A 24212-nucleotide genomic window follows, 5' to 3' on the forward strand; every position below is an offset into this window, starting at 1 on the left:
GACATTGGAGAAACTTCATTTGCTCTAAAAGAAAACTATAACTGGGTGTCATATGCATACAAGTAAAAATTAACATGATGTTTTCTAATGATAGATCCCAGTGGAAGAATTAATAGTGAAAACAGTAAAGGTCCCAGCACTGAGTCTTGCAGGACACCATATCTCACTTCTGTGTATAATGATGGAGAACTGTCAGCACATTTATGTATGTACTACAATCAATTTCATAACCAGGCAAGTACATTGCCTGTAAGCCCAACATCATTTTTCAGCCTGTGTAGTAAAATAGAATGGTCAATGGTGTCAAACGCCATGCTTACATCTAACAACATAATTACAGTGGAGTTTCCTTTGTCAGAGGATATTTAAATATCGTGTACAACATGCATTAGTGTCACTTCTGTACTATGACCATTGCGGAAGCCTGACTGGAATTTTTCAAAATAAATTGTGAAGTGTAAGGTGTGACTGAAGCTGATTAGTGACTACTTTTTCAAGTATTTTTGAGAGAATGGGTAAATTTGATATGGGTCTATAATTATTAAGTATATGTGGGCCCAGGTCTGACTTTTTAAGTAATGGTTTGATGACTGACACTTTTAGTGCATCAGGTACTGTGCCATGCACTAATGAACTATTAAGAATGTTAAGAATAGGCGCTGCAAGAACATTCATTGCACTTTTTACTAGTTTTGTTGGCACTGGATCTAGGGAACAAGTAGAGGTTTCATTTTAGAAATTTAAGTTAAGACTTCATGCTCTGTTACAGGATTAAAATTTCTAAAGTGTTGAATGCAAAGCGAGACAGGGTCTGCCAGGCTAGAATGTGGTTTGCACTGTGATGCTGAGATCTGGGATCTTATTTTTTTAATTTTCTCATTAAAGTAGTTTATAAAGTCTGTACTGCTGATCTGAATTCCCATTTGTTAAATTAGTTACCATTCCAAACAGTACACAAGGATTATTATTATTGTTATATATTATTTAGAATAGTAGTCTGAGCAAGCTTTAAACAGAGCTTTTTTTACGCTTTTAACTGATCATGCAATTTGAAAGACATGCAGCCTTGTTCTCCTTATGTGTTACAGTTTTCAACACTCTAATTTAAGAGCTCAAGTGTTCTCATTAAACCAGGGAGAGTTTCTATGTGCTTTGATCACTTTTGTTTTAAGAGGATCCACTGCGTCCAGAGAATCTTTCAAGGTGATAATAAAATTTGATGTTAGTTAATCTAAATTATTTTCCATGTTTACATTTGATGCTAACTGATCTAAAAGGTTTTCCACAATTACAGTTGACTTACTCCAAATAAAAAGTTTGAAGCAGAAATACAATCTGGATCCATAAGACATAAACTAAAAATGTTTCACAATGTGTCCCTGAATGAAGGGAGGCTCAAAATCAAAAGTACCAGTCAGTATCTGGTGTGGCCACCAGCTGCTTGAAGTACTGCAGTGCATCTCCTCCTCATGGACTGGACCAGATTTGTCAGTTCTTGCTGTGAGATGTTACCCCACTCTTCCACCAAGGCACCTGCAAGTTTCTGGACATTTCTGGGGGGAATGGCCCTAGCCATCGATCCAAATCGATCCCGCTCCAGGGTACAGGCCTCGGTGTAACGCTAATTCCTTCGACGATAAACACGAATCCGTCCATCACCCCTGGTGAGACAAAACCGTGACTCATCAGTGAAGAGCTGAAGAGCACTTTTTGCCACTCCTGTCTGGTCCAGCGAAGGTGTGTTTGTGCCCATAGGCGGCGTTGTTGCTGGTGATGTCTGGTAAGGACCTGCCTTACAACAGGCCTACAAGCCCTCAGTCCAGCCTCTCTCAGCCTATTGCGGACAGTCTGAGCACTGATGGAGGGATTGTGTGTTCCTGGTGTGACTCGGGCAGTTGTTGTGGCCATCCTGTACCTGTCACGTAGGTGTGATATTTGGATGTACCGATCCTGTGCAGGTGTTGTTACACGTGGTCTTCCACTGCGAGGATGATCAGCTGTCCTTCCTGTCTCCCTGTAGTGCTGTCTTAGGCGTCTCACAGTGCGGACATGGCAATTTATTGCCCTAGCCACATCAGCAGTCCTCATGCCTCCCTGCAGCATGCCTAATGCACGTTCATGCAGATGAACAGGGACCCTGGGCATCTTTCTTTGGGTGTTTTTCACAGTCGGTAGACAAGTGTCTTTAGTGTCCTGCGTTTTTAGAACTGTGACCTTAAATGCCTACTTTCTGTAAGCTGTTAAGGTCTTAACGACCATTCCACAGGTGCATGTTAATTAATTGATGATGGTTAATTGAACATGCATGGAAAACATTGTTTAAACCCTTTACAATGAAGATCTGTAAAGTTATTTGGAATTTTAAAACATTATTGTTGAACTACACAGTCCTGAAAAAGGGACGTTTCTTTTTTTGCTGAGTATATATATATATAGCTCTCTCTATGAAGAGCTCTGTGCGTTTGTGAGACGCAGCTGTTCTGCATAGTTGCAGCTAACCCACTTACTCCTGAACTGGAGACTAACCTAGCTAGAATAAGGCCAAGTCTGGAACAAACCCTGGACAGGGTGCCAGTCCATCACAGGGTGAACACACACATACACACCCAACAATGCACTACGGCCAATTTAGAACCACCATTCCACCTAACCTGCATGTTTTTAGACTGTGGGAAGAAACTGGATTACTGGAAGGAAACCCATTCAGACATGGGGAGAACATGCAAGTTCCACACAGGGCGGACCCAGGATGTGAACTCCAGTCTCTTTACTCCTAGGCAGCACAGACATCCATGCCACCCTTCATTAAAAGTACCTCCATTATTTAGGTACACAATGTTGTTTCTCTTTATTAGAATAAAAATGTGCATAAATAAACAGCAACAACAACTTTCGTTTATTCATCAAATAGTTAACCAATTATCATCTAAGTAAATTCACACTGGCATTCATGAATATCAAAATACATGTCCCCCAGAGTAACAACAAGTGGGGAATGTTATAATCTTCATGAGGATTTCAGCATAGGATTTCTAAAGAATTAATATACTAGTAGCTCAAAAAAATTAAAGGAACACTTTTTAAGCAGAGTATAGCATCAAGTCAGTGAAACTTCTGGGGTATTTATCTGGTCAGTTAAATAGCAGAGGGGGTTGTTAATCAGTTTCAGCTGCTTCAGTGTTAATGAAATTAACAACAGATGCACTAGAGAGGCAACAACGAGACAACCCCCAAAATAGGAATAGTTTAACAGGTGAAGGCCACTGACATTTTTCCCTCCTCTAGACAACGGCACCTTGACTGCCATTAGGTATCAGGATGAAATCCTTGGACCCATTGTCAGACTCTATGCTGGTGCAGTGCGTCCTGGTTTCCTCCTGGTGCATAACAATACCCAGCCTCATGTGGCGAGAGTATGCAGGCAGTTTCTGGAGGATGAAGAAATTTATACCATTGACTGGCCCCCATGCTCGCCTGACCTAAATCCAATAGAACACCTCTGGGACATTATGTTTCCGGAGCTCAGTGATACCCTGGTCCAAATCTGGGAGGAGATCCCCCAGGACACCATCCTTCTTCTCATTAGGAGCATGCCCCGACATTGTCAGGCATGCATACAAGCACGTGGGGGCTATACAAACTACTGCATACAATTTTGAGTTGCTGCAATGAAATTTCAGCAAAATGGACTAGCCTGTCTCATCATGTTTTCACTTTTATTTTTGGGGTGTCTTTGAATTCAGCCCTCCGTAGATTGATAATTTTCATTTTCATCAAACGATGTGGCATCCTTTCATTTCTAACACAGTACCCAGTCCATATCAGTATAGATATCCAGCATGAATTTTTTCCCATTGAGATCTGTTGTGTTTTCAAAGTGTTCATTTAATTTTTTAGAGCAGTTTATTATCACAGACTACCTGATGCACCATAACTGGGCACATTCTAAATTTATTGTCTGACATGTTCTCTTCAGGAATTGAAACAATTTTGTTTAAAATCAATACTAGAAATAAAAATCCTAGCGTTATTATATATTTACTATTGAATTATTGAATTAGTCAATTTTGAGAAAACTTTGAATATTTTCATTTAAGCAAACTGTTTAAAGCTGTTATTTCTAACAACATGATTTTTAAATTTGGTTTGTTTGACAATCACTATGTTAGGTTTCTTCAATTTTATTTTGATATTAGCAAATGGTGCAGCTTGTTTCATCATCAGTGTAGACAAGCCAAATATCCACTTTGTTTGAAACTTGCCTCAATTTGTACTTGCTACAACTGTTCTTAGCACTGCCAGTGTGCAGGAGAGAAAGTAGATGTACCTGGTAAACTGGCCATCTGAGTGTAAACTAAGTGTAGTTGCTTACAATATGTTGCACTGTTTATATGAAGACTGTTCCTACAGATTTTCCTTGGGTAGTGGTGCTCAGTTTACATGTTTTTATTACCCTACAGATGTGGGGCTACAGAATCATCAACACTATATATATAGAAATTAATGGAAAGAGTGAAATTAGAGCTTTGTCTTTTAGTGTCTTTCTAATTATTCTACAAACGTTGGCTCCATTTTATTTTAATTTCTCATAGGATAGACAATATATTTTCTAGATGAATGCAAAGTGAAGATGATTTACAAAAGAAAGTTGATAAAAAGCAAATGTATAAAATTGAAGAAAAACAAGCTGATTAATTCAATATACAGTATATGTATGGAAACTATTACTCTTGAAAAATCATAAAAAGCAAGACATTAAATAAAAATAGGACTATCAGAAGGTGCAGATTATAATTTTGAAAAAAGCAAAAAAACAGACGAAGAGGGAGACAGAGAGATCATCCATTAGAATAGATTCTATTTTTGCCTACTCATAACCTGAGCCATCCTGACAGTACTACAATCAGCTGAATGCAATAGTGAATGTGGTTCAGTTTTGGCTACGTAAATGATCTTGGATAAATAAATAAACCACGTAAGAGTCAAAAGAATATCTGGAAACGAGGACTAGGATGAAAGAAATTAGCAACTGGGCATAAATAAAAAAAAACAAAAAACAGTATCAACAGATACACTAATACAATTTTTATTTTTAAAGACAAAAATAAATACTAGAACATTTGTACTGATTGAACTATTTTCTTTAAACAAGGGGAACACAATTAATACAGCACAAATACAAAAACATTATTTATCATACCTATGATATGTACAGTATATAGAAAGTGTGCATATTTCTGTCACTTTTAAATCTAACAGCACTATAATTTAAGTTGTCTTAGAGAGCAATACAGAATATTGAACTGAACAGCTAGACATAATGTTACTATGCCAAAATGATACAAGGAAGCCCTCCTTCCCCCCCAAAGGGACCAATTTAATGTTACTGTTTTATATTTTCATTGTCTTTGATAGAGAGAAAAAAAGAAAAAAGGCCTTGAATACATGGAGAGCATGCAGTCTTCCCTTCAACACGTATCTGAGATCTGAGGCCCCAGATTTCAGAAGCAGCACTGGTACAACCCCGTGTCCAGGCAGCCTACCTTGTCTAATGTCAGTTTCATGCTGTTCTGTAACTCTGCAATCCATTTCTACACTATTCTTAGAAATTCTAAATGGTTTTCATTTTCCTATATTTTTTCTAACATTTATACTTTAAATATTAGGTTTATTAAGTCTTCTGTTCTGTTCTATACATTTATTTTTTGTGCATTAATGTTTAAACTCAAATGCCACATATGCCAGCATGACAAAAACTTTCACAAAAGAGGCAAATTTTGTTTTAGACAGTAGTGCATTGGTTTGCAATCCTGCCCCAAAGCCCTATGTCCTGGGTTTAAATTTAACCTTGGTCAGTGTCTGTAAGGAGTTTGAGCTTTCTCACATCATTCGTGTAGTATTCCAAATACCCTTTCATTCCAAAGACATATAGGGTAGGTGGACTGGTAAATTCAAACTAGCCCAGCATGCGAGAGTGTGCACATGTACAGAGAATGTGTTTTGCTAAGGACTGGAATACCAGCTGTGTTTGGTTACAGATGCTGCAGGAACCTGCTCAAACTTTGTGCAGCAATGTAACCAGGCTCAACTAGACAGCAGATAGTTTTAAATTTAAATACAACACAGGAAACAGCTTCCTTGAAATACAAGGATTGAGTTTGGGAAGTGATGCTTTTCAAGAGTATATTTTACACCAAGCAGTATGGTGAACTTTACATACATTCAAAACAATACACAGAATATCTGTAATATAGGTAGTATGTAGTGACCTTCTGTATTATCTTGTACTGCTTCCGTTTCTGGTTACTTCTGGCATATTTTCACATTTGCTACACTAGCCACAGATGTAGCATACAGTACTGTCAGAGCTGGTGTTACTTTTTATGCCCTTGAAGTGACCAGGGGCCTCATGCATAACGCCGTGCGTAGAATTCGCACTATAACATGACGTAAGCACAAAAGCCGAAATGTGCTTACGCACAAAAAAATTCCAGATGCAGGAATCTGTGCGTTCGCCAACTTCCACGTTCTTCTGCTACATAAATCCCAGTCAGTGTGAAAAGTAACGCTTGTGCACTCGCCTGCTATCACACTCCAACTCCTCCCAGAATTACGCCTCTTTGAATATGCAAATCAATATAAATAGCCATTAAGATCAGCCTTCTGTGAAAAGACAATGGGAAAAGCACGGGGGGAAATATAAGAATTTCAGCAAATACCAAGTGGAGGCAAGGAAAAACGTACTATTTGTTGGTTTAAACAGTAGAACATCATAAACTTCATCTTAAAATTTTTGATTTATTAGTTTCTCAAATCCCATTATAACTAAAGTAGCAAGTTAAATGCTTTGTTTTGTATTTGGTCTTCTATGTGCTCTATGTGTGTGAATCACTATGTGCTTCTTAAACCGGCTTTCTCTTCCTCCGACAGGACACACAATCCATTACATTCCTGATATTACAGCTCTCTGAATAATTAAAATACTGAGATGTATACATGATATCATTTTCATGATGATAGGAGTTAAATCATGTTATTAAACATGGGAACACAGTGGCACAGTGATTGTTCATGTCTCAGATGCTTCCTGAGCCATGCGCGACCTTCGATGAAATACTTTAGTACAGAAGTTCTGTCTCTTTTAAACATACTAACCTCCAATTCCTGTCCTTACTTTTCTTTCTCCAAATACCCAATCGCCACACAATCAGCTCTGTAATAGACGTTAAGCCATCTGTAAGCTTAGAATGCCTATTCTTCAAAACTTTTAAGGAACATTGAAATATCTTTGTAGTACATATTTAATTATTCTGTCCATCTATCCTTCCATGTCTCACGCCAGTCCCAGTAAGAATACAGCGCGAGGCAGGAACAATCCGTAAACAGAGCGCAAGCTAATAGCTAGCGCTGCGGCACCATGTCCTGGCATGTTTCATTATTGACTATAAAAATTATTTAAATGAAGTTTATAAGTAAAGACAGTTCTACCAGGAGCACTTCACTGAGTGCATTTATAATTCTTGGTATGAACCACGAGGTCCGTACAGGAAAGGCTTTGAAACGTTTGCCGTGTGAAAGCAGTTCAATAGACAGCATGGCTGAGGCAGCATGTGCTTGATGCTGTATCCCGATAATTCTCTTTCTGATCAGCTGCTGCTGTGATTCCCCACTCAGATACAGTGATATAAATACTTGAGTGGTGCAGTGAGAGTAATATGGAAAAAGATGATCCCATGTGGCAACACCTAACGGGAGCAGCTGAAATAAGTAGAAGGTGCAGTGAGAGTAACAACGCTAAAGCAGCTATTTTATTTAGAATATTTTGACCATTCCGTGGAGCATTATATTGTTACTGGTTAATTACAATCAGATGCATTAAACTAATAAACAATATGAGGTTAATTTCAGTGTATTTATTTATAAAGCCATGTTAGGGATGTTGATCTAAAAAATAAAGGATTACCACACAGGAACAGTAGCACTACTTTGACACTGGGTGCCGCCAGTCTGTAAAGCTGAGCACAGAACTTGCGTACGACAGGGAAATGTGTGTGGCTTTATGCCAAGTTTAGGTTTTATACATCGTGATTTGAATGTGGAAACATTCTTACGCAACATTTCTGTGCGTACGCACCGTTTATACATGAGGCCCCTGGTGATGTACTGCTGATATTCATGAACACAAATTGTTCTGAAATTCACTTTTTCTTTCTTCTCTCCAAATGTCAGGAACATATTATAGTTATACTTACAACTGGGCTTTATAGGCATTTTCAAACAATCATAGTCCAGTTTTGCCCTAAGGTCACATCTGGCAAAAAAATCTGTCATCAAATGTGGTAGAAACATGAACGCGCATACACAAAGATGCCTTATTAACTAATACTAGAGAATCAATTCATATTGGTCAGAAACAACAATAATACTTAATAAAACTTTTAATACAGCTGTTGCTGATGTCCATTCTCAGATTTATAATGGTGTAAGGACTTGGAAGAGTCAGATATAACAGTGGCTTCAGGGAAACACTGCAAAAATCATAATGGCGATAAGAAAATGCAAATTATATCTTACTGTATCTCTTTGGTCCATCTTCTAAGCAGAATGAAAGTGTTAACGTTGCATCATCTTCAAAAAACTCTGTGGCAAATGCATCCCACCAGAGGTTGTCGCTTTCCTATAGCAGAAAAGAAACCGGAACACAAGAAACTTAATGAAACTGCAATTACATGTAGGACTATTTCACAAAGAAACAATAACCTTCTACATCATAAAATCTTACATATCTCAACTTATTTTGGATACGCCCTGGTTGCAAAAAAACATAATCCATATATTGACTGAAAAAGTAAAGATATTACAAGGTGGAGTCCCTGGTTCCATGAAAACTGTTCAAAAATCAATGAACATTCATTAGTTCTTTGTTACAATATTAATGTTCTTCCGTCAGAATAAAGCAAGTCTAAGGAAGTATTCAATAAACGCTTGTCTCAAGAATTACCACCCCACAGAGAATATGATCACCCAATAGACTTGCTACCCAATGCCCCTCTTCCTAAAGGAAAAATATATGCCCTTAATTGACTCGGGCCTTTAGCAATGGAAAAATTAATTCAAGAAAATTTCCATAAAGCATTCCTTGTGCTGTCCAATAGTCTTGTTGGGATGGGCTTCGTTTTGGTAGAGAAAAATGATGAAGGGTTATGACCGTGTATTGATTACAGACAGCTTAATTGGATTACTGTAAAGAATAATTATCTCTTTCCACTTATCTCTTCTTTTCTCAATCAGGTTACGGGGTCAACTATTTTCACTAAGCTAGACCTCTGGAGTGCTTATAACTTGATTAGAAGACATGAGGGAAATGAGTGGAAAATCGCTTTCAATACCACTTCAGGGAACCAAGAATAATGCCATAAGGATTTGCAAACGCACATGTGTTATTTCAGTCATTTGATATTTCAAGCATTAACATGTTAGTCTATATGAACGATAGATTGATTTTTTCTAAAGATATGTAAACACATTTCACATATTATTATTACCCATATTAGAAAAATGTGATTTCCATGCCACTAGGTATTTGTTTTTGGGTTATGAGATTACACTAAAGGTGTTGGCAACGGATCAGTCCAAAATTACATCAATTGAATTATAACATACCAGAGAGTGTTCACAGATACACAGCTTTGAAGGTTTTGCAAACTACTACAGGTGGTTTTTCAGAAACGTTAGCTCAATAATAGCCCCTATTAAGACATTAATGAAAAAGTTAATGAAAGTTTTTTTTAGACACCTGAGTTCTCCCATTCTGAACCATCCTACTAGTTTATACTGGAAGTTGGCACATCCAATATTGGGGAGGGAGCTGTGTTATCACAAACATATTCACAGCATGATTTGGTTCATGAATACACCTGTTCAAATAAACTGTCTCTTTACAAACAAAATGATGATGTCATTGTGAGTTAATTATGAACTCTTAGAGATTAAGTTACAACTGGAAGAACAGACACACTGGTTAAAAAATATCCATTCATAATTTACAGATCATAAGAACCTGACCTTTTTGAAAGCTGCTAAAAGACTGAACGTTCTGCAAACCAGGTCGGCACTATTCTTTAGTCATTTTCACTGATTTCTTAATACTCCAGTAAAAAGAGTAGTAAAGCTTTTGCCCTTTCATTCATCTTTGAACCAGATGACAGCCCTGCAGTGCCCGAACCAATCATACTCACAGATAGTTTTTGGTAGCCACTGTCACCTCCCTTTCTCCATCACTTGAAGATCAAGTTTGTGCAGTTCACTCCAGAACATCCCTATCTTTCAAGCTTTCCCAGATTATTTTTAATGTACCTACTGATTTACTAGGTTAAGTTTTACACAGGGCTCAAAGCAGGAATATATGTAGTCACCCAAGAGTCTCTCAAATGCTAAGTACTTTGAAGGCACACTCAAAATTATGCTTCTGCATGCAAGATTTGCAGTCAAGCTAAATCCTCAATAGGGTTACCTATCGGGTTATTGCAATGTATTCCATGTCTGTCACTGCACTGGGAGGCAGTATCTATGGATTTATTACCAACTTTCCTCCTTCCAATAGATATCCTTCTATTTTCACAGTGGTGAACCATTTTGTTTATCTAAAAAAACTCCCCCTCAGCAAGTTCACAGTCTGCTTACATGGTTTTCCCAGCACAATTATTTCTGATTGTGAACACAGCTCATATCTCACTTCTGGAGAAACTTTGTAAACATCTAGGATGCACAGTTAATTTATCGTCAGTTTATCAACCAGAGGTCAAAGGCCAAACAGATGGAGTGAACTGTGATTTACAATAATACCTCGGGTATACTATTATTTCATCAAAACAAAGTGAGTGAAGTGAGTTCCTCCCATTAGCAAAATTGACCAAGAATATTCTATATCATTCAATAATAAAATATCTCCTTTTGAGTGTTTTTATGGGTACAACCTTAACTCCTGGATTTTCCTTAAAAAATCCTCTTTGGTGCCTATAGTTACTGAGTATGTCTGTAAATTACGTTCTACTTGTCAGCTAATTCAAGACAGCCTTGAGATGGCGGGTGACTTTGCCAAGCATTCTGTGGATCACAGCAGAGGATCTGCTCCAGTTTTTAAAATAAAGAAGACAGTGTGACTGGCAAAACAAAACATCTCGCTACAGATTCTGTTTCTCAAACTGGTGCTGCAGTATATTGGTTCCCATGTGGTTAGGAGATGGGTGGGTCATAAAGCCTGGCTTTACCAGCACATTTTAAAGTTCACTCCATATTTCACATCTACCAGTTTATGTGAGTAAACCTTCTCTGCTTCCTATCTCTGTGGATAGATTGGATGAGTTTGAGAACAAAACTGTTTTAGATTCTCATTGCTGAGGTAACAAATTGGAGTGCTAAGTACATTGGAAGGGATATGGCCCAGAAGGTCTTCCATGGGTCCATGCCAGTAATTTCCATGCTGTGGAACTCCTGTCTCAATTTCATTCTAAGTATAAGCCTGATAGGCGTGTCCAGAGATCAAACACTCTGGGTAGAGGGCTGAGTTATGAGTCATTTATTTTGCATCTCCTGCTTTTGAGAAAATTCAGTTTGACTACTTCTTAAAGGTTTTCAAACATAAGGAATTCAATGGAGCAATTAATTTAGGAATCAGAGGTTTCTCTCAAAATGTTATTGTTATTTTACTGCCGTTTACACCACCATTTTGGAGACAACTGCGTGACTGTTGCCCTGGCAATCTCCCCCATGATGTACTGGGAGTGTGCAACAGGCAACATCATTGATGTGACCATATTAAGGTTTCCGTGTACACTCCCAGCTTATCTAAAATTGATTTACCCTAAACAGCAGTTTAGTAACTAATTTTTATTTTTTGGGACTCCTATCAATTCAAGCTGTATTATGACTACCTTTTCAGTCAGTATATTAACGATTCACTTCCTTATGGGTTGATTAAATCTATCACAAAAGAAAAAGCACACTGTTGATGGAGAAATACTTAGTGAATCTCCATCTTTAAATTAAAATGAATGCAAATGTGAATTTCCCCTTGGGATTAATAAAGTATCTATCTATCTATCTATCTATCTATCTATCTATCTATCTATCTATCTATCTATCTATCTATCTATCTATCTATCTATCTATCTATCTATCTATCTAAAATGCCAAATATATGCCTAAATGATAAAATGTAAGCATATACTACAGTATACTTCAATTACATTTGTAATTAATCTGCCTACAATAAAACTGCAATATTAACTTGGAAAAATATTTACCATTTTCTTGTCAGATGGTCAACTGTGTTAAAAATGTCATGATTTATTCAAACTCAAGGCTGGAAATATATAAAGACACAGAAGATCTTTTAAAAGGAATATGAATGAGATTAAAAACAAGAAATGTGTGAATCTTGGGAACACAGAACTCAGTATTACACAAATAAGTCCCTATTATTAAGAAACTGACAATGTGCAAATATTATTCAAATTTGCTTGCCAATTAGTTGAGGCTTTATAGGTCTGCACCCCCACCCTATTCTCATACGTGCTTTCTCAGGTACTCTGACATCCTCCAATATTTTATATACATGCAGCAATGGTAAATTACCTTATCCAAGCTGGTTCAGCATGACTGAATGTGGGGTGTTTGTCAGTATGCTGTCACAGACTGCCACCCTGTCTAATTCTGGTTCCTGACAGCACTTCTTGCTATAATAATTGGGGCCATCCACTTTTGAGGTATAGCCCTGGAGGATTCTGATTCACCTAGGCAGGCAGTGTGGGATAGTGAATATGGCTTTGGACTTCAAACCCTGAAGCAGTGTGCCCAAATCCTGCTATTGACACTGCATGCACATGAGCAATTCATTTCAACCTGCCTGTTCTCCATTTGGAAAAACAAAAGTAACCAATTTTATCTCGAAAATGTTGTGAGTTGCTTGGAATAAAGCCATCAGCCAAGTAAAAACGTAAATCTACTTACATGAAAGCTTGTAATTGTTATGCTCTGTGCTAGCCTATCAATGATATAAAATCACCTTGATTTTAAGACTACTGATAGAATAAAAAAGTGAACATTTACATGAGCAATGAATTTCATTCAAAACAGCATCAGAATGTAAGCAGACATGAAAAAAACTGCTTCAGAGAGCATTCTCTGAGTGAGCCAGTAAGAGAAAAAGTAAAGAGAGCTGCACGTCTTTAGAGCAGGTCTACAGCAAGTGATAAATGGATGATGAAAAATTCCAATTTGTGCCACATGGGACATCTGTTCACTGAGCTATTTAGATCCAATTTTTCAAATGAATAGGACAAGTAACTTTATCCAATTCTCTGTGTTACAACAAATCTCTCAATGTTGAAGAGTTTATCTGTCTAAAATATACTATTCTGCTCTGTGTCTTTGGTAATAAATTAATGTTATTATTTTTTAATTCAACAACTCATCATTAAGTACTGCAAAATAGTTAAGTTTTTTTTTCTTAAACTGGTTGTCCAAAAAAACCTATAACAACATGGTTTCATGGCAAGATTAGAGGTAAGGTAAAAAAGAGAGGAAGCGGAGGAGGAGCGGGAGGAGGAAACGGAGACCATCATAGGAAAAATCCAGGCTCATACTGAGAATGTGAAAAAAGTTTAAAAAATAATAATAATAATAATAATAGAAGTCAATGCAAAGTGGCAAAGACATGAAATCTCTGAAGCTGAAGTAAAACAGTTATGCACTAGGGAATCCATTCCCGGGAATTTGGGAATCCCGCATGTCATTCCCCGGAATCTCGGGCTCCCGGAGATGACACAGTGCATGGGCATCTCACATGTGAACGGTTTTAGAACGACTGACACTTATTTTTAATAAAACTATTGCAATATGTTGACTCCAATAAAACAATAACCTTTTCTACAAGCAGTTCATGCTGTCATATAAGTACATGTATCTAGTTAGTTGCGGTAATAAGAGCGTAGAAAGCACAACATGTCAAGTGTTTGGTCGTCCACGTGCAGAGTATGCCAGCCACTGAGAAAGCACGTTCTGCCTCCACTGAAGTAGGTGGCACAGTCATTAGATACTGATACACTTGTTCTAAACAACGCCCACACTTGCCGTTGCTCTGAAACACTGCCATTTCAGCTGTTACTCATGCATCCAGTTTCTTGTCATCATTCTGTGATGGCAAGTTTCTTGGCACAGATAATGCGGATGCAACAAACTGACGCATTGCAATTTCAAGTTGCTGCTCAAAGCTGTTGTCTGACAGAAGTCAATGAAGTCTGCCCCGTCCCAGCATTCATGAGTTGCAGAGTGCAGACTCCTCAGAGTCCACTGTGCTCAGTCTTAGTTGGAGCCAGGAGACTGACTGCTGCTGGTCTATTGTTGACTGAATTAATCGGAAACACATTACACCGTGGGCCAAAAAACCGTGCCTCTTAATTATTTTCAACTATAACTATACACTTTTACATGCTATATATGCGAGCTTGACCATTCCCGGTTTCCCGGGAATTACAGCAGTTTCATTCCTGGGAATGCGGGAATGAAAAATGTCCGGGAATCCTGGGCTCCCAGTAATCGGGAGCCTGAGAATAGATTCCCTATTATGCACTAAATATTGGGTGGTCCAGATCTAATTATGCAATTTTCATTACGCTATAACTTATTAAGTTTATTACATAAAAAATCACCTGAAAAATCCCAGACTATCGAGAAGTGTATAAACTTACGACATGAAGAATCGTCTTCGCGCCGAACTGGAATCGTCCCCACATAAATCAAACTCATCCAGATGATCTGGATCTGCATAATTAGATCTGGACCACCCTGTACTTAATTATCCTCCCAAATTGAATTTTTAGGTGACTGTTCCTCAATTATAGTCAACAGGCAACAACAGACTAAGGCATAGCCAATGGTAAATGTGGATAGAAGCCATGGCATCCCAGTTGTGCAAGAAATGCTAGTTGTGGAACACCAAAAGTACACATTTCTGTTAAGATGTTGCTCCAGGAAAAATTCTCTGAGATAAAATAAGCAGATCTTAATGAGACACTCCAAAGTTAACACGGGACTAGGAGACTTTTCAAACAAGTGGGCTCTTTCAACTCCCTCATTCCTTAAGTAATTTCCTAAGTGTTGGGTGAATGTACCATCTCTAACTTTGACAAGCACCAAGACAAAACCAGCTGATGAAGGTGTTTTTAACACAAATATTTTTGAAAACATATGCTTTACATTTGCTATACTGAGGGATGATTATATGACATATAAATATTACCAAAATACAAATCATGCTTTAAATCTACGCATAAAACCATACCTGAATCGAGTATTTTGAATAAAACTGTGACAGTAATTGACTTTTAAGGTAAACTCTTTCAAATCATTATTACTTCTGTTGTTCATGTGCCACCTTAAGAAGTCACAGAAAGAACACAGAACGGAAATCCTCAATAAACTTAATTGATGGGGAAAGGCTCTTGTTTCAGAATTTCAAAACCAATTACCTGTGAAGTATAATCAATACATCCATCATTAAATCAGCTGAATCTAGTTCAGCAATAAATGTGCTAGATCCTATACTGGCAGAATCAGTCACCAGGCAACAATAAACACAGGAGTTTACGCACACACACACACTCACTCCCTCACACTAGACCAGCTAACCTAAAATGAAAACCTTTAAGATAAAAACTAGAGTTCCTGGAGAAATAGACATGCCGATATGGGGAAAAGCATGAAAACTCCACAGACAGGCTTATATCTGAACCCAAGACTGAACCATAAAGGCAGTGGTGCTAACCACTGTTTCCACTATAAAACATTGTATTTGAGAAAATGAATGAACAAAATATAATAAAATAAACTAATGAAAGATTAAATGAAAGGAAACACCTACAAATGTGTAAATCCCCTGTTAGTCACTGGGACAGCAAATGTAGGAGAAAAAAGTGCAGTCTCCTTAAATTCAATTTACTACTTTTTCTTTCTTTAGTCATTTTTAAAACTTTAAATGTAATCTATAATAGGGAAAAAGTGACAGGATGTTTTTTTCCGATTTCACATTTATACCATAAACAACATTTTCAACCATAAAACAGAATAATCAAAACCAATGGAAGCCAATGTTACAATAACACTACAGTAAATATGGCTATCTTCTCTTTATTTTTAGTGATAAAATGGGCTGCTAAGTGAACAATCATGGAAAAAGATGCCCTTTCAGGTGGGATAATGGCTTAGGATTGTGGTGAGGGCCTCTGACAATATACAGTAGGTGCTCCTAATTGTCGTGACTCCTGACTGGAGTATAAAATTGGGTTAAGTCACTCACAGGAAATCCCATTGTGAATGAGGAAAAGTAATCCAGAACAATCAACACCAGTGAAGGTGGCAAGATCTCTGAATGATTCACAATACCTGGGAAAAGTCAGACAATTAAAGGAATACTTAACCCAAACATTATTTTTTTGTTACTCCAAAACTACTCCGTATAACGATAGTTGAGGACATTTTTAATCTTACGTTTTCATGGAGAACAAAGATAACAAAATTCTGCTACAATGGGCTTCAGTGTTGACCAGCGAGGAGGCAGGGAACTTGGGCAATGCAGAACAACAGCAAACAATATTAAAATGTCCATAAAAAAAATCTCAAATTACCCATGTCACATATTTCATGTGTCACTTATTCAGTAGTTAGCTCACAATGTCCAAAACACATGTATTTAAGCTGAAATATTGTGAAATGAATACTTCTGTAATAGGGTATAGAGTGAAGAGTGTTCAAACACGATCAAACTTTAAAATTAAAAACCCATTTCCCCTCAACTGATTGGTTTTCAATTAAACAGTCTAATCCCATTTCAATGCCACCCACACTTTCATGACCTACTACTAATCTTTTGCTATACCCTGAAAAAGGGCATTACATCAACTAACTGAAAAAGGCAGTATATCAACTAAAGTCCCTACAGCCTTTTAACATTATACCAATGTGTTCTTTCATTCTCCACTATTAATACATGTTTTTCATCTTCTTTACTTTACCTTTTAACTCCTATTCAGAAAACTGCCATTCTTTAAAACAAAATTAAAAATCACAATAATTAAAGGAGAAAACGGCATGAACAATCATCTATAAAATGGCCAGAATTTAGCATTTTTTTATTTTTTAAAAAACAGTAATTATGATAAGTTAAAACCTTAAAATACATATGTTGGCCAAATTTCTTAGGTAATTACCAGAAAACACCTTAAACCTATAAAACACTAAAATATGGGAAAAAAAAAATTTCAGAAAATTCAAGTTGCAGCTGAATTATTTAAAATGACTGACTCTGTGTCTCCTACAAAAAAAAACAAAGAACTCTTGCTGTCAGAATTCTAGATAAAAAAACAAAACTTCTTGGAACTGTGTTGAAGAAGCAATATATTATGTATGAATCTTGCAGAATCCACATCTTTGTGGAATTCCATATTAGAACTTAGAAACTTGATTTAGAAGTTTATTATGAGGAAAAGTCAAACCCTCATTTCCCAAAGCATGAATTTTTAATGGGTATATTTGAAAAAGACACATTTTTTCTTATGTTTTATTTAAAAAATAATAAATGTATGCACTCAAAAAATGATAATGTTGCTAAAATATAGTTCAAGTACTATAGTTAAGGTGAACCTCAGCTACATGGCCAGGAGCCCCTTTAGATGGAAGCTACAGCTGGATGTGAAACAGATGACTTATGAATTAAGAAAGACACAGAAAAACAAAAAGCCTGTTCTGATTGTGGAAGTAAAATTATCTTTTTGAAAACTGGGTTGCAGGTTTCACATTTTTATAGCCAGAAAGAAATTCTGTTAGCAGCGTGAAATCATTATCTGCCCATCTAGGTGATTAGCACCACTCCTTTGGCTCTGACCAGCTTGCATCACAGCCTTCAACCACATATGTTCAGCCTTTTTAAGAACATAACAAAAAACACTGCTGGTCAATTCTTAGTTACAAAGTGTGTCCAAATAATATTTCTTATATCTCAGCCAGAGTTCCTCCCCTGGTTGTAGTTCAATGTCCTGTTTTATGTCTTTTTGTTCAATTTTGAGCATCTAAGGTATGTTAATATTACTTTTGTTTATTGTCTGATGTCGTTTCTATGCCTTTGCTAGTGTTCAATATGTTTTATAGGTGGTCACCAAAGAGGCAGGGCCACCTCCCAACCACTGCCAGGAACTGCCCCCACCCAGTTCTTGAATTCATTTGAAAGTGCTAGGGAGTAGTGAGTTCTTGTAATCTTCTTCTTCATCTATTGTGAATTTTGGATTTTGACTTCATACTTTGTTTTTTGACTTTGCTATGGTTTTCTGTATTGGGACTTTGGTTGCATTGGAATGCCTTATTATTTTAGGAAAATGTATGCTCCATGGAGCTTCATTGATATTGAATAGCATTTCTGAGAAGAATAAATCCCATTTTGTATCTAGCCAGGGTTTTGGCTGGATTTTCTCCTTTAGTGTGCCTTTTTGAGAGTATTTTTGGGACTTGCATGCTTTGGGACTCCCAGTCATAACAATGTTAAGGTGAGAGTAACCTCTTTCACATATTAACTGTTCTGTGAATATATACAGTATTAATAAGTCTTTCAGCATTATTTGTTAAATCTGGTAATCATAGTTTTTTGGTAGTATAGAAACAAGGATCAGGCTTTCTTATGTTTAATGCAGCAATCATCAGTGGGCAGATGGTTTTTTACAGCACAATATGAAACTTTATGAAATGTGGCATTGCATAGCAAGAAAAAAAAAACAAAAATTGGACTTCCACTTATGTTTAGATTCTTGACTCTATCAAAACAGAATATCTCACTGAAGGAATTTAAATTTTTATAATCATCTAGCCGAACCTTGCCCAATTGTGGCTCACTATGCACCAAAGGATTCAGCATCCAAGCAGCTCTATAAGTTAAACAATTCACCTCAAGGGTCAATGGTCATTTTCACTGATACAGATGTTATATCTACAAACTGATATTATACAAATAATAGTATTATATAATGTCCATAAAGTATATATTGTTACAGGTTGCAATGATTTTTTTCACTCTTAATGACAATGTCAAAATTGTGAAGCTTTCATGCACCTACTTTCCCAACTTCGAAAATGCATTTTTGCAGAGAATTCTTTTTTTTAAGTGACAACTTGAATTTATTTTTAAGAGTAAATTGTTGACATACAGTAAAATGTTTTGTATTTTGCATCTTACTGTGTTTTTCATTGCAGCTTTTCACTTCACTCAATCAATAAGTGGCATGGTTTTCATTAATATATGAAGGTGGCTTCTATGGGCGCTGCAACACCCTAAACTAGACGATACAGCACCCAAAGCTTGTGGTTGATAATACTGTGAAGATGACTGAAAATCATCACATACATAGATTGATGATGATGTGTGTTTGGGGATAGCAGTGATGCGTGAGTTACAATTGTTACTTTAAAAAATCCTCCTTGTGTTCAATTTGACTTTAAGGTAATACAAAAATGAAATGCAGGGAACATTTCTATGGTAACAGCTATTAAAAAAAAACAATGTATGAAACAAATAATTAGCTACTCTCTTTGACACTGTTCCTTCACACCATGTACCTGAACCTCAATTGATAACTGACATGCCACGCAGAAAAAAGCTTCCTTCCCTTATTGTAATTAGAATTCAAACCTCCCATTGTAGCACTCCAAATGGTTCACCATTCTCCCTTGTCAACCCTTGCACAAAGAGAAAACAAGACAGTTGATTAAGAAAAAATGCAGAAGTTTTAAAGCATTATGTGTAGGAGTAAAAGCCAACTGATTTCTATTTATTTATTTAATGAGCTTCTATAAGAAGCGAAGTTTCTCCCAAAGACAAAAAAGATCGATCTATCTATCTATCTATCTATCTATCTATCTATCTATCTATCTATCTATCTATCTAATGAGCCTCTGTTAAAAGGCAAAGTTTTATCTCCAACACTGGAAACACATACACTTACTGCACTGTTGCATAATAGAAGCAAGCATTCTTGGAAATATATTCATATGATAAATGCTTGCAAAAGGGGTCAGCCTCTAAATTGTAAGTACTGTAAAACAACAAAAGTGTCTGTTAGCTCCTTAGGTGACAGTTGCCCTTATGTGCATATACTTTGTATAAGTAACATGATCAGTTTACTTGGAGCCTAACATATTTCCTGAGGACCAAGATATGAACAGCTTATTACGGAGTACATACATCTTACACAAACACAAGTTCATGCCAAGCCATCTTAGACTGTCTTATTAACCTAGTGGGAATATCTTTGGAATTTGACATTGTTTTAGGAAGTTGTATTCTCTTTTTGAGGTCTATAAATCACAACATGAATGGCAATACCCTAAAATGATACAGGGTGCTTACCTTTCCCTTTTAGGTATAATTATTCAATTCAGTTTATGCTTTTATACATTAGTATTCTTCATCAAATACACCCTAATAATTGTAATAAAGTAACAGTAAAATTAAAACTTTGCAGAAATCAGTATCATTGTTAGTAATATAAATAAGGTGTGCTATCTATCTATCTAGTCAATACCATGCTATCTCCTGGAGGTAAAAATGTACAAAGGCCCAGCAAAAATGAGAACATTTAGTGAAATTCTCTCAGTTTTTATTTTTTATATAGTTACACTCTAAAATTTCATGACTCTATATTTAAAGTTAGACTGTACTGGAAATAACTGCAAAGTTTTGTAGAAATAGGATTTTGCGTAATACTCAAACAGACAAAAATTCACATATATGCATGTATATATTCTGCATAAATCACAATAAGAATAACAGTAAAATATAAGAAAAGATAATATAAACAGATTCTAAATAGACAAAGTGCCATTCCTTCCAAGCAATTTTAATAAGGTACACTACTGATATGTTGTTGTTGTTATCTAGCAGATATATAGCACTATTAATTTAATATTTTTGCAACTGATAATGGAAAGGTTTAGTGAGGTTATGTTCATATTTTTCTACATATATGAGTAAAAAATTCAAAAACTGCATTAGCCTAAATTGTAAGTTACACGTGAAAAAAATAAGAAGTTTATATATATATATATATATATATATATATATATATATATATATATATATATATATATATATATATATATATATATATATATATATATAGTGATAAGAATTAGACTAAGACATCATAAAGGTTTGGGGCAGCCACCCGCATATTGTTTTCCTGGCTGCAAAATTTTGAGTTTTAAGCGCATGATGTGTATAGAACAAAGTCCAAAACAGAACTGATTCTCATAGACAAAAATGGAGGATTTAAAGGCCCATACAGGAAGTGATGTCAGCAAAAGGGCCAGAATTGGAAGTGATGTCTTCTGGACCAGAGGTGATGTCAGGAAAGGGGTCGGCACCAGAAGTGATGTCTTCTGAGGTGCCGGAACCTTGCAGGATTTCTGTAGGTCTGTAGGGAACTGAGTAAGACAGTCAGCGCATTCCGCCGCCCCCTGTCAAATGTTTTATTACCATTACTCAGGCCCTTTAGCTGCCTCCTACTTTCACATGTATATATATAACATTAGGATTTATTTACATAGTCACCAGCACAGCCAACTAGCAGAGAAGTTTTTTGGGGATTTGAGAAGAAAACCGTTGCAGGCACAGAAATCCAAAAGAGGTAAATCACTTTATGTAAGAATTAAGAAATACTGATATATATATTAAAGTGCAAGTCAGGAGAAGCAAAGGATATTAGAAAAAATTCATTCACCCCAGAGCAGGAAATCTGGACCCAGCAAGCATCAAGTGAAAGACTGGATCAATCCCCTGGAAAGGGAGCTAAGCCATTGCACTGTGAACACACACACACACATACACACACACCAGGCACCAATTTAGCATCGCCAATCCACTTAATTGGCTTCTGTTTGGGAAGAAAGCAGAGCACTTTTAGGTAACCTAGGAAGTCTTGGGAGAACAGATAAACTCTACACAGGGAGCACACAGGACTCCAACCCCAGCCTCCTTGTTGTGAGGCAGCATAACTGCCATTGAGCCACTATGCCACCCCTCAAAGAAAATATTTGCCAATAATTCAGTGTACTACTAAACTTGTTAAAAGAGTCAAGAAAACCTACAATAACTGTGAAATTCCAAAATAATGCAAAAAAAAACATTTTCCCGATTAATTAAATTACAAAGTCAAAAAATGTTCTGCAGACCCTAACCCTAATGAATATTACATGCAAACTGTCAATTTTTTGGCATTTGGTGTGCATGACAAACAATATAAACAAAATTGACTTTTCACATTTCATAAAGAAGTGCAGCGTGATGTGATTCACCAACAGAATGGCATCATACACCACATGGTTTATTATGACCATATCAATCATCCACCCATGACCTAATGTGAATCTGGGTTAGAGAGGCTAGAAAAAAACTTTGCAAAATGCACAGACAGACATACATATACTTGTTGTTTTATTAATGTGGATTGCTAATAATCAAGACCTAAGTATTTTTCTGCAAAACGTCTACATCAAAAACCAACCAGAGCTTGCATAAGCACCACAAAGTTTAGATACTCTTTATTCAAAAGCCTTATTTACTACAGGTTAATATGCAAATGATCATGATATCGCAAAATGTATTTCAAATACCTTCAGATGTATTTCAGATACTTTTCAGATAGCTGAAGTTCATTACAAGATCGAAGAATAAATTCTTCTATACTTTAAGATATTTACAATGCATTTCAGGATATTACAAATATATTTCTAGATAGCTCACACTTATCTTTTATGCACATTATAATCAAATGACCCATAGACTGCCCCTTTAGATAATTTAAGTGCAATAATGTTCTATTTATTGTAAAATGTAATTTAAGGTTATTGCGTGATAATGGCACAATTAAAAGAACCTTGCAATTGAAAAGTATGAAATAAAAATGCAGTATGTATATTTCAATCAACGAATAATCAACATTATCAATAAGTTGTATTTGATCTATTGCAATACTAATACTTCTGTGTAAGATTTGAATAAATGCTATTTTACTCTTTGATTATCAGGAATGAATAGATAATTTGATAGTATTATCACAATTTGCCGAAAGGAGAAATTTAGATGTTTTAGAGGCCCAAGAAATATAGAAATACTAGCCAACCCGCGGCGTACCATACGCCACATAATCAGGCCGGTTTTTTAATGAATTTTAAGCACAGAGAGAAAATTAACATTTGAAAAATCGGTAATGTAATAAATCGGCAAGAAAAGCAACATTGTAACAATGCACGGAACGAACCAACACACAATCGTCCGTGACTGAAAACCGGCGGATCGTCCTCGCGCCTTCTGCTGCCAGACGGACGGATGGGGGTTCACGGCGCGGAGAGTGGAACGGGAGGAGAGAAGGACGTCCATTCAGCTCCGTCCGTCATGCTAGTCTGCTGATTTCTCATTCAGTATGTACTGCCCGGTCATGTACCCACCTCCAACTTGTCACTTGAGTCGTCGTCTTTACACAGTCCAGATGTACATGTGACTGACGTGGACTTTTCATTGCTCTGTGCGGTTTTGGCCGCTTTTCTATATATATTCCACCAAGACACCTGACCACGGTAGTAGCGAGGTGGGAGGGGGGTGCGTATAAAGTGCAGGAGCATCTAAGAAGACGCATGTTTGTCGCGACGCAACCAGTGGGAGCGTCAGGGCCGATCTTGGGTAGACGGCCGCCTTTGTGCTAATGTGGTTTCGCCGCCCTACGTAACTATTTTCTATTATGATATGACGGATATTACTATTACTTGTACTACTTCAAACAGGATTAAGACGGTGTTAGGGTTAGAGTCGGGATGTATAAATAAAATTTAATTTCAAACCAAACCAGCCTAGATTAGAAAGCCGGTTTATTTAATCGTTCTAAGCGACAGGCAGCTCTGCACACAGTGACAGTCAATTCAGAGATCGCCGCAGCCCCGCTGTCTTTTGCCGCTTCTCTTGACTCGCAATCCCGTTGAGGAACGTTCGCGTCTCACATGAAATCTATCGCCTTCGCGACGCAACTATTAAACATGCAAGTTGAACGTTGACTAAGGGACTACACACATTTAGAGAGCGTGTCGTAAACACATGGTAAGCAATGGAACCGTTCAGA

The 24212-nt window shown here is 36.8% G+C and overlaps 1 protein-coding gene across 5 annotated transcripts in view; it reads right to left on the minus strand.

Moving 5' to 3' along the window:
• Nucleotides 1-24212, minus strand: part of LOC120527752 (LIM domain-binding protein 2) — a 468646-nt gene that overhangs the window by 264009 nt on the left and 180425 nt on the right. For all 5 annotated transcript variants that reach the window (XM_039751537.1, XM_039751536.1, XM_039751534.1 and 2 more), the window contains exon 2: nucleotides 8575-8677. In XM_039751537.1, coding sequence (XP_039607471.1) covers nucleotides 8575-8677 — 103 coding nt within the window. The remainder of the gene's footprint in view (nucleotides 1-8574; nucleotides 8678-24212) is intronic.

This window comes from Polypterus senegalus, chromosome 4, assembly GCF_016835505.1.
Source record: "Polypterus senegalus isolate Bchr_013 chromosome 4, ASM1683550v1, whole genome shotgun sequence".
NCBI lineage: Eukaryota > Metazoa > Chordata > Cladistia > Polypteriformes > Polypteridae > Polypterus > Polypterus senegalus.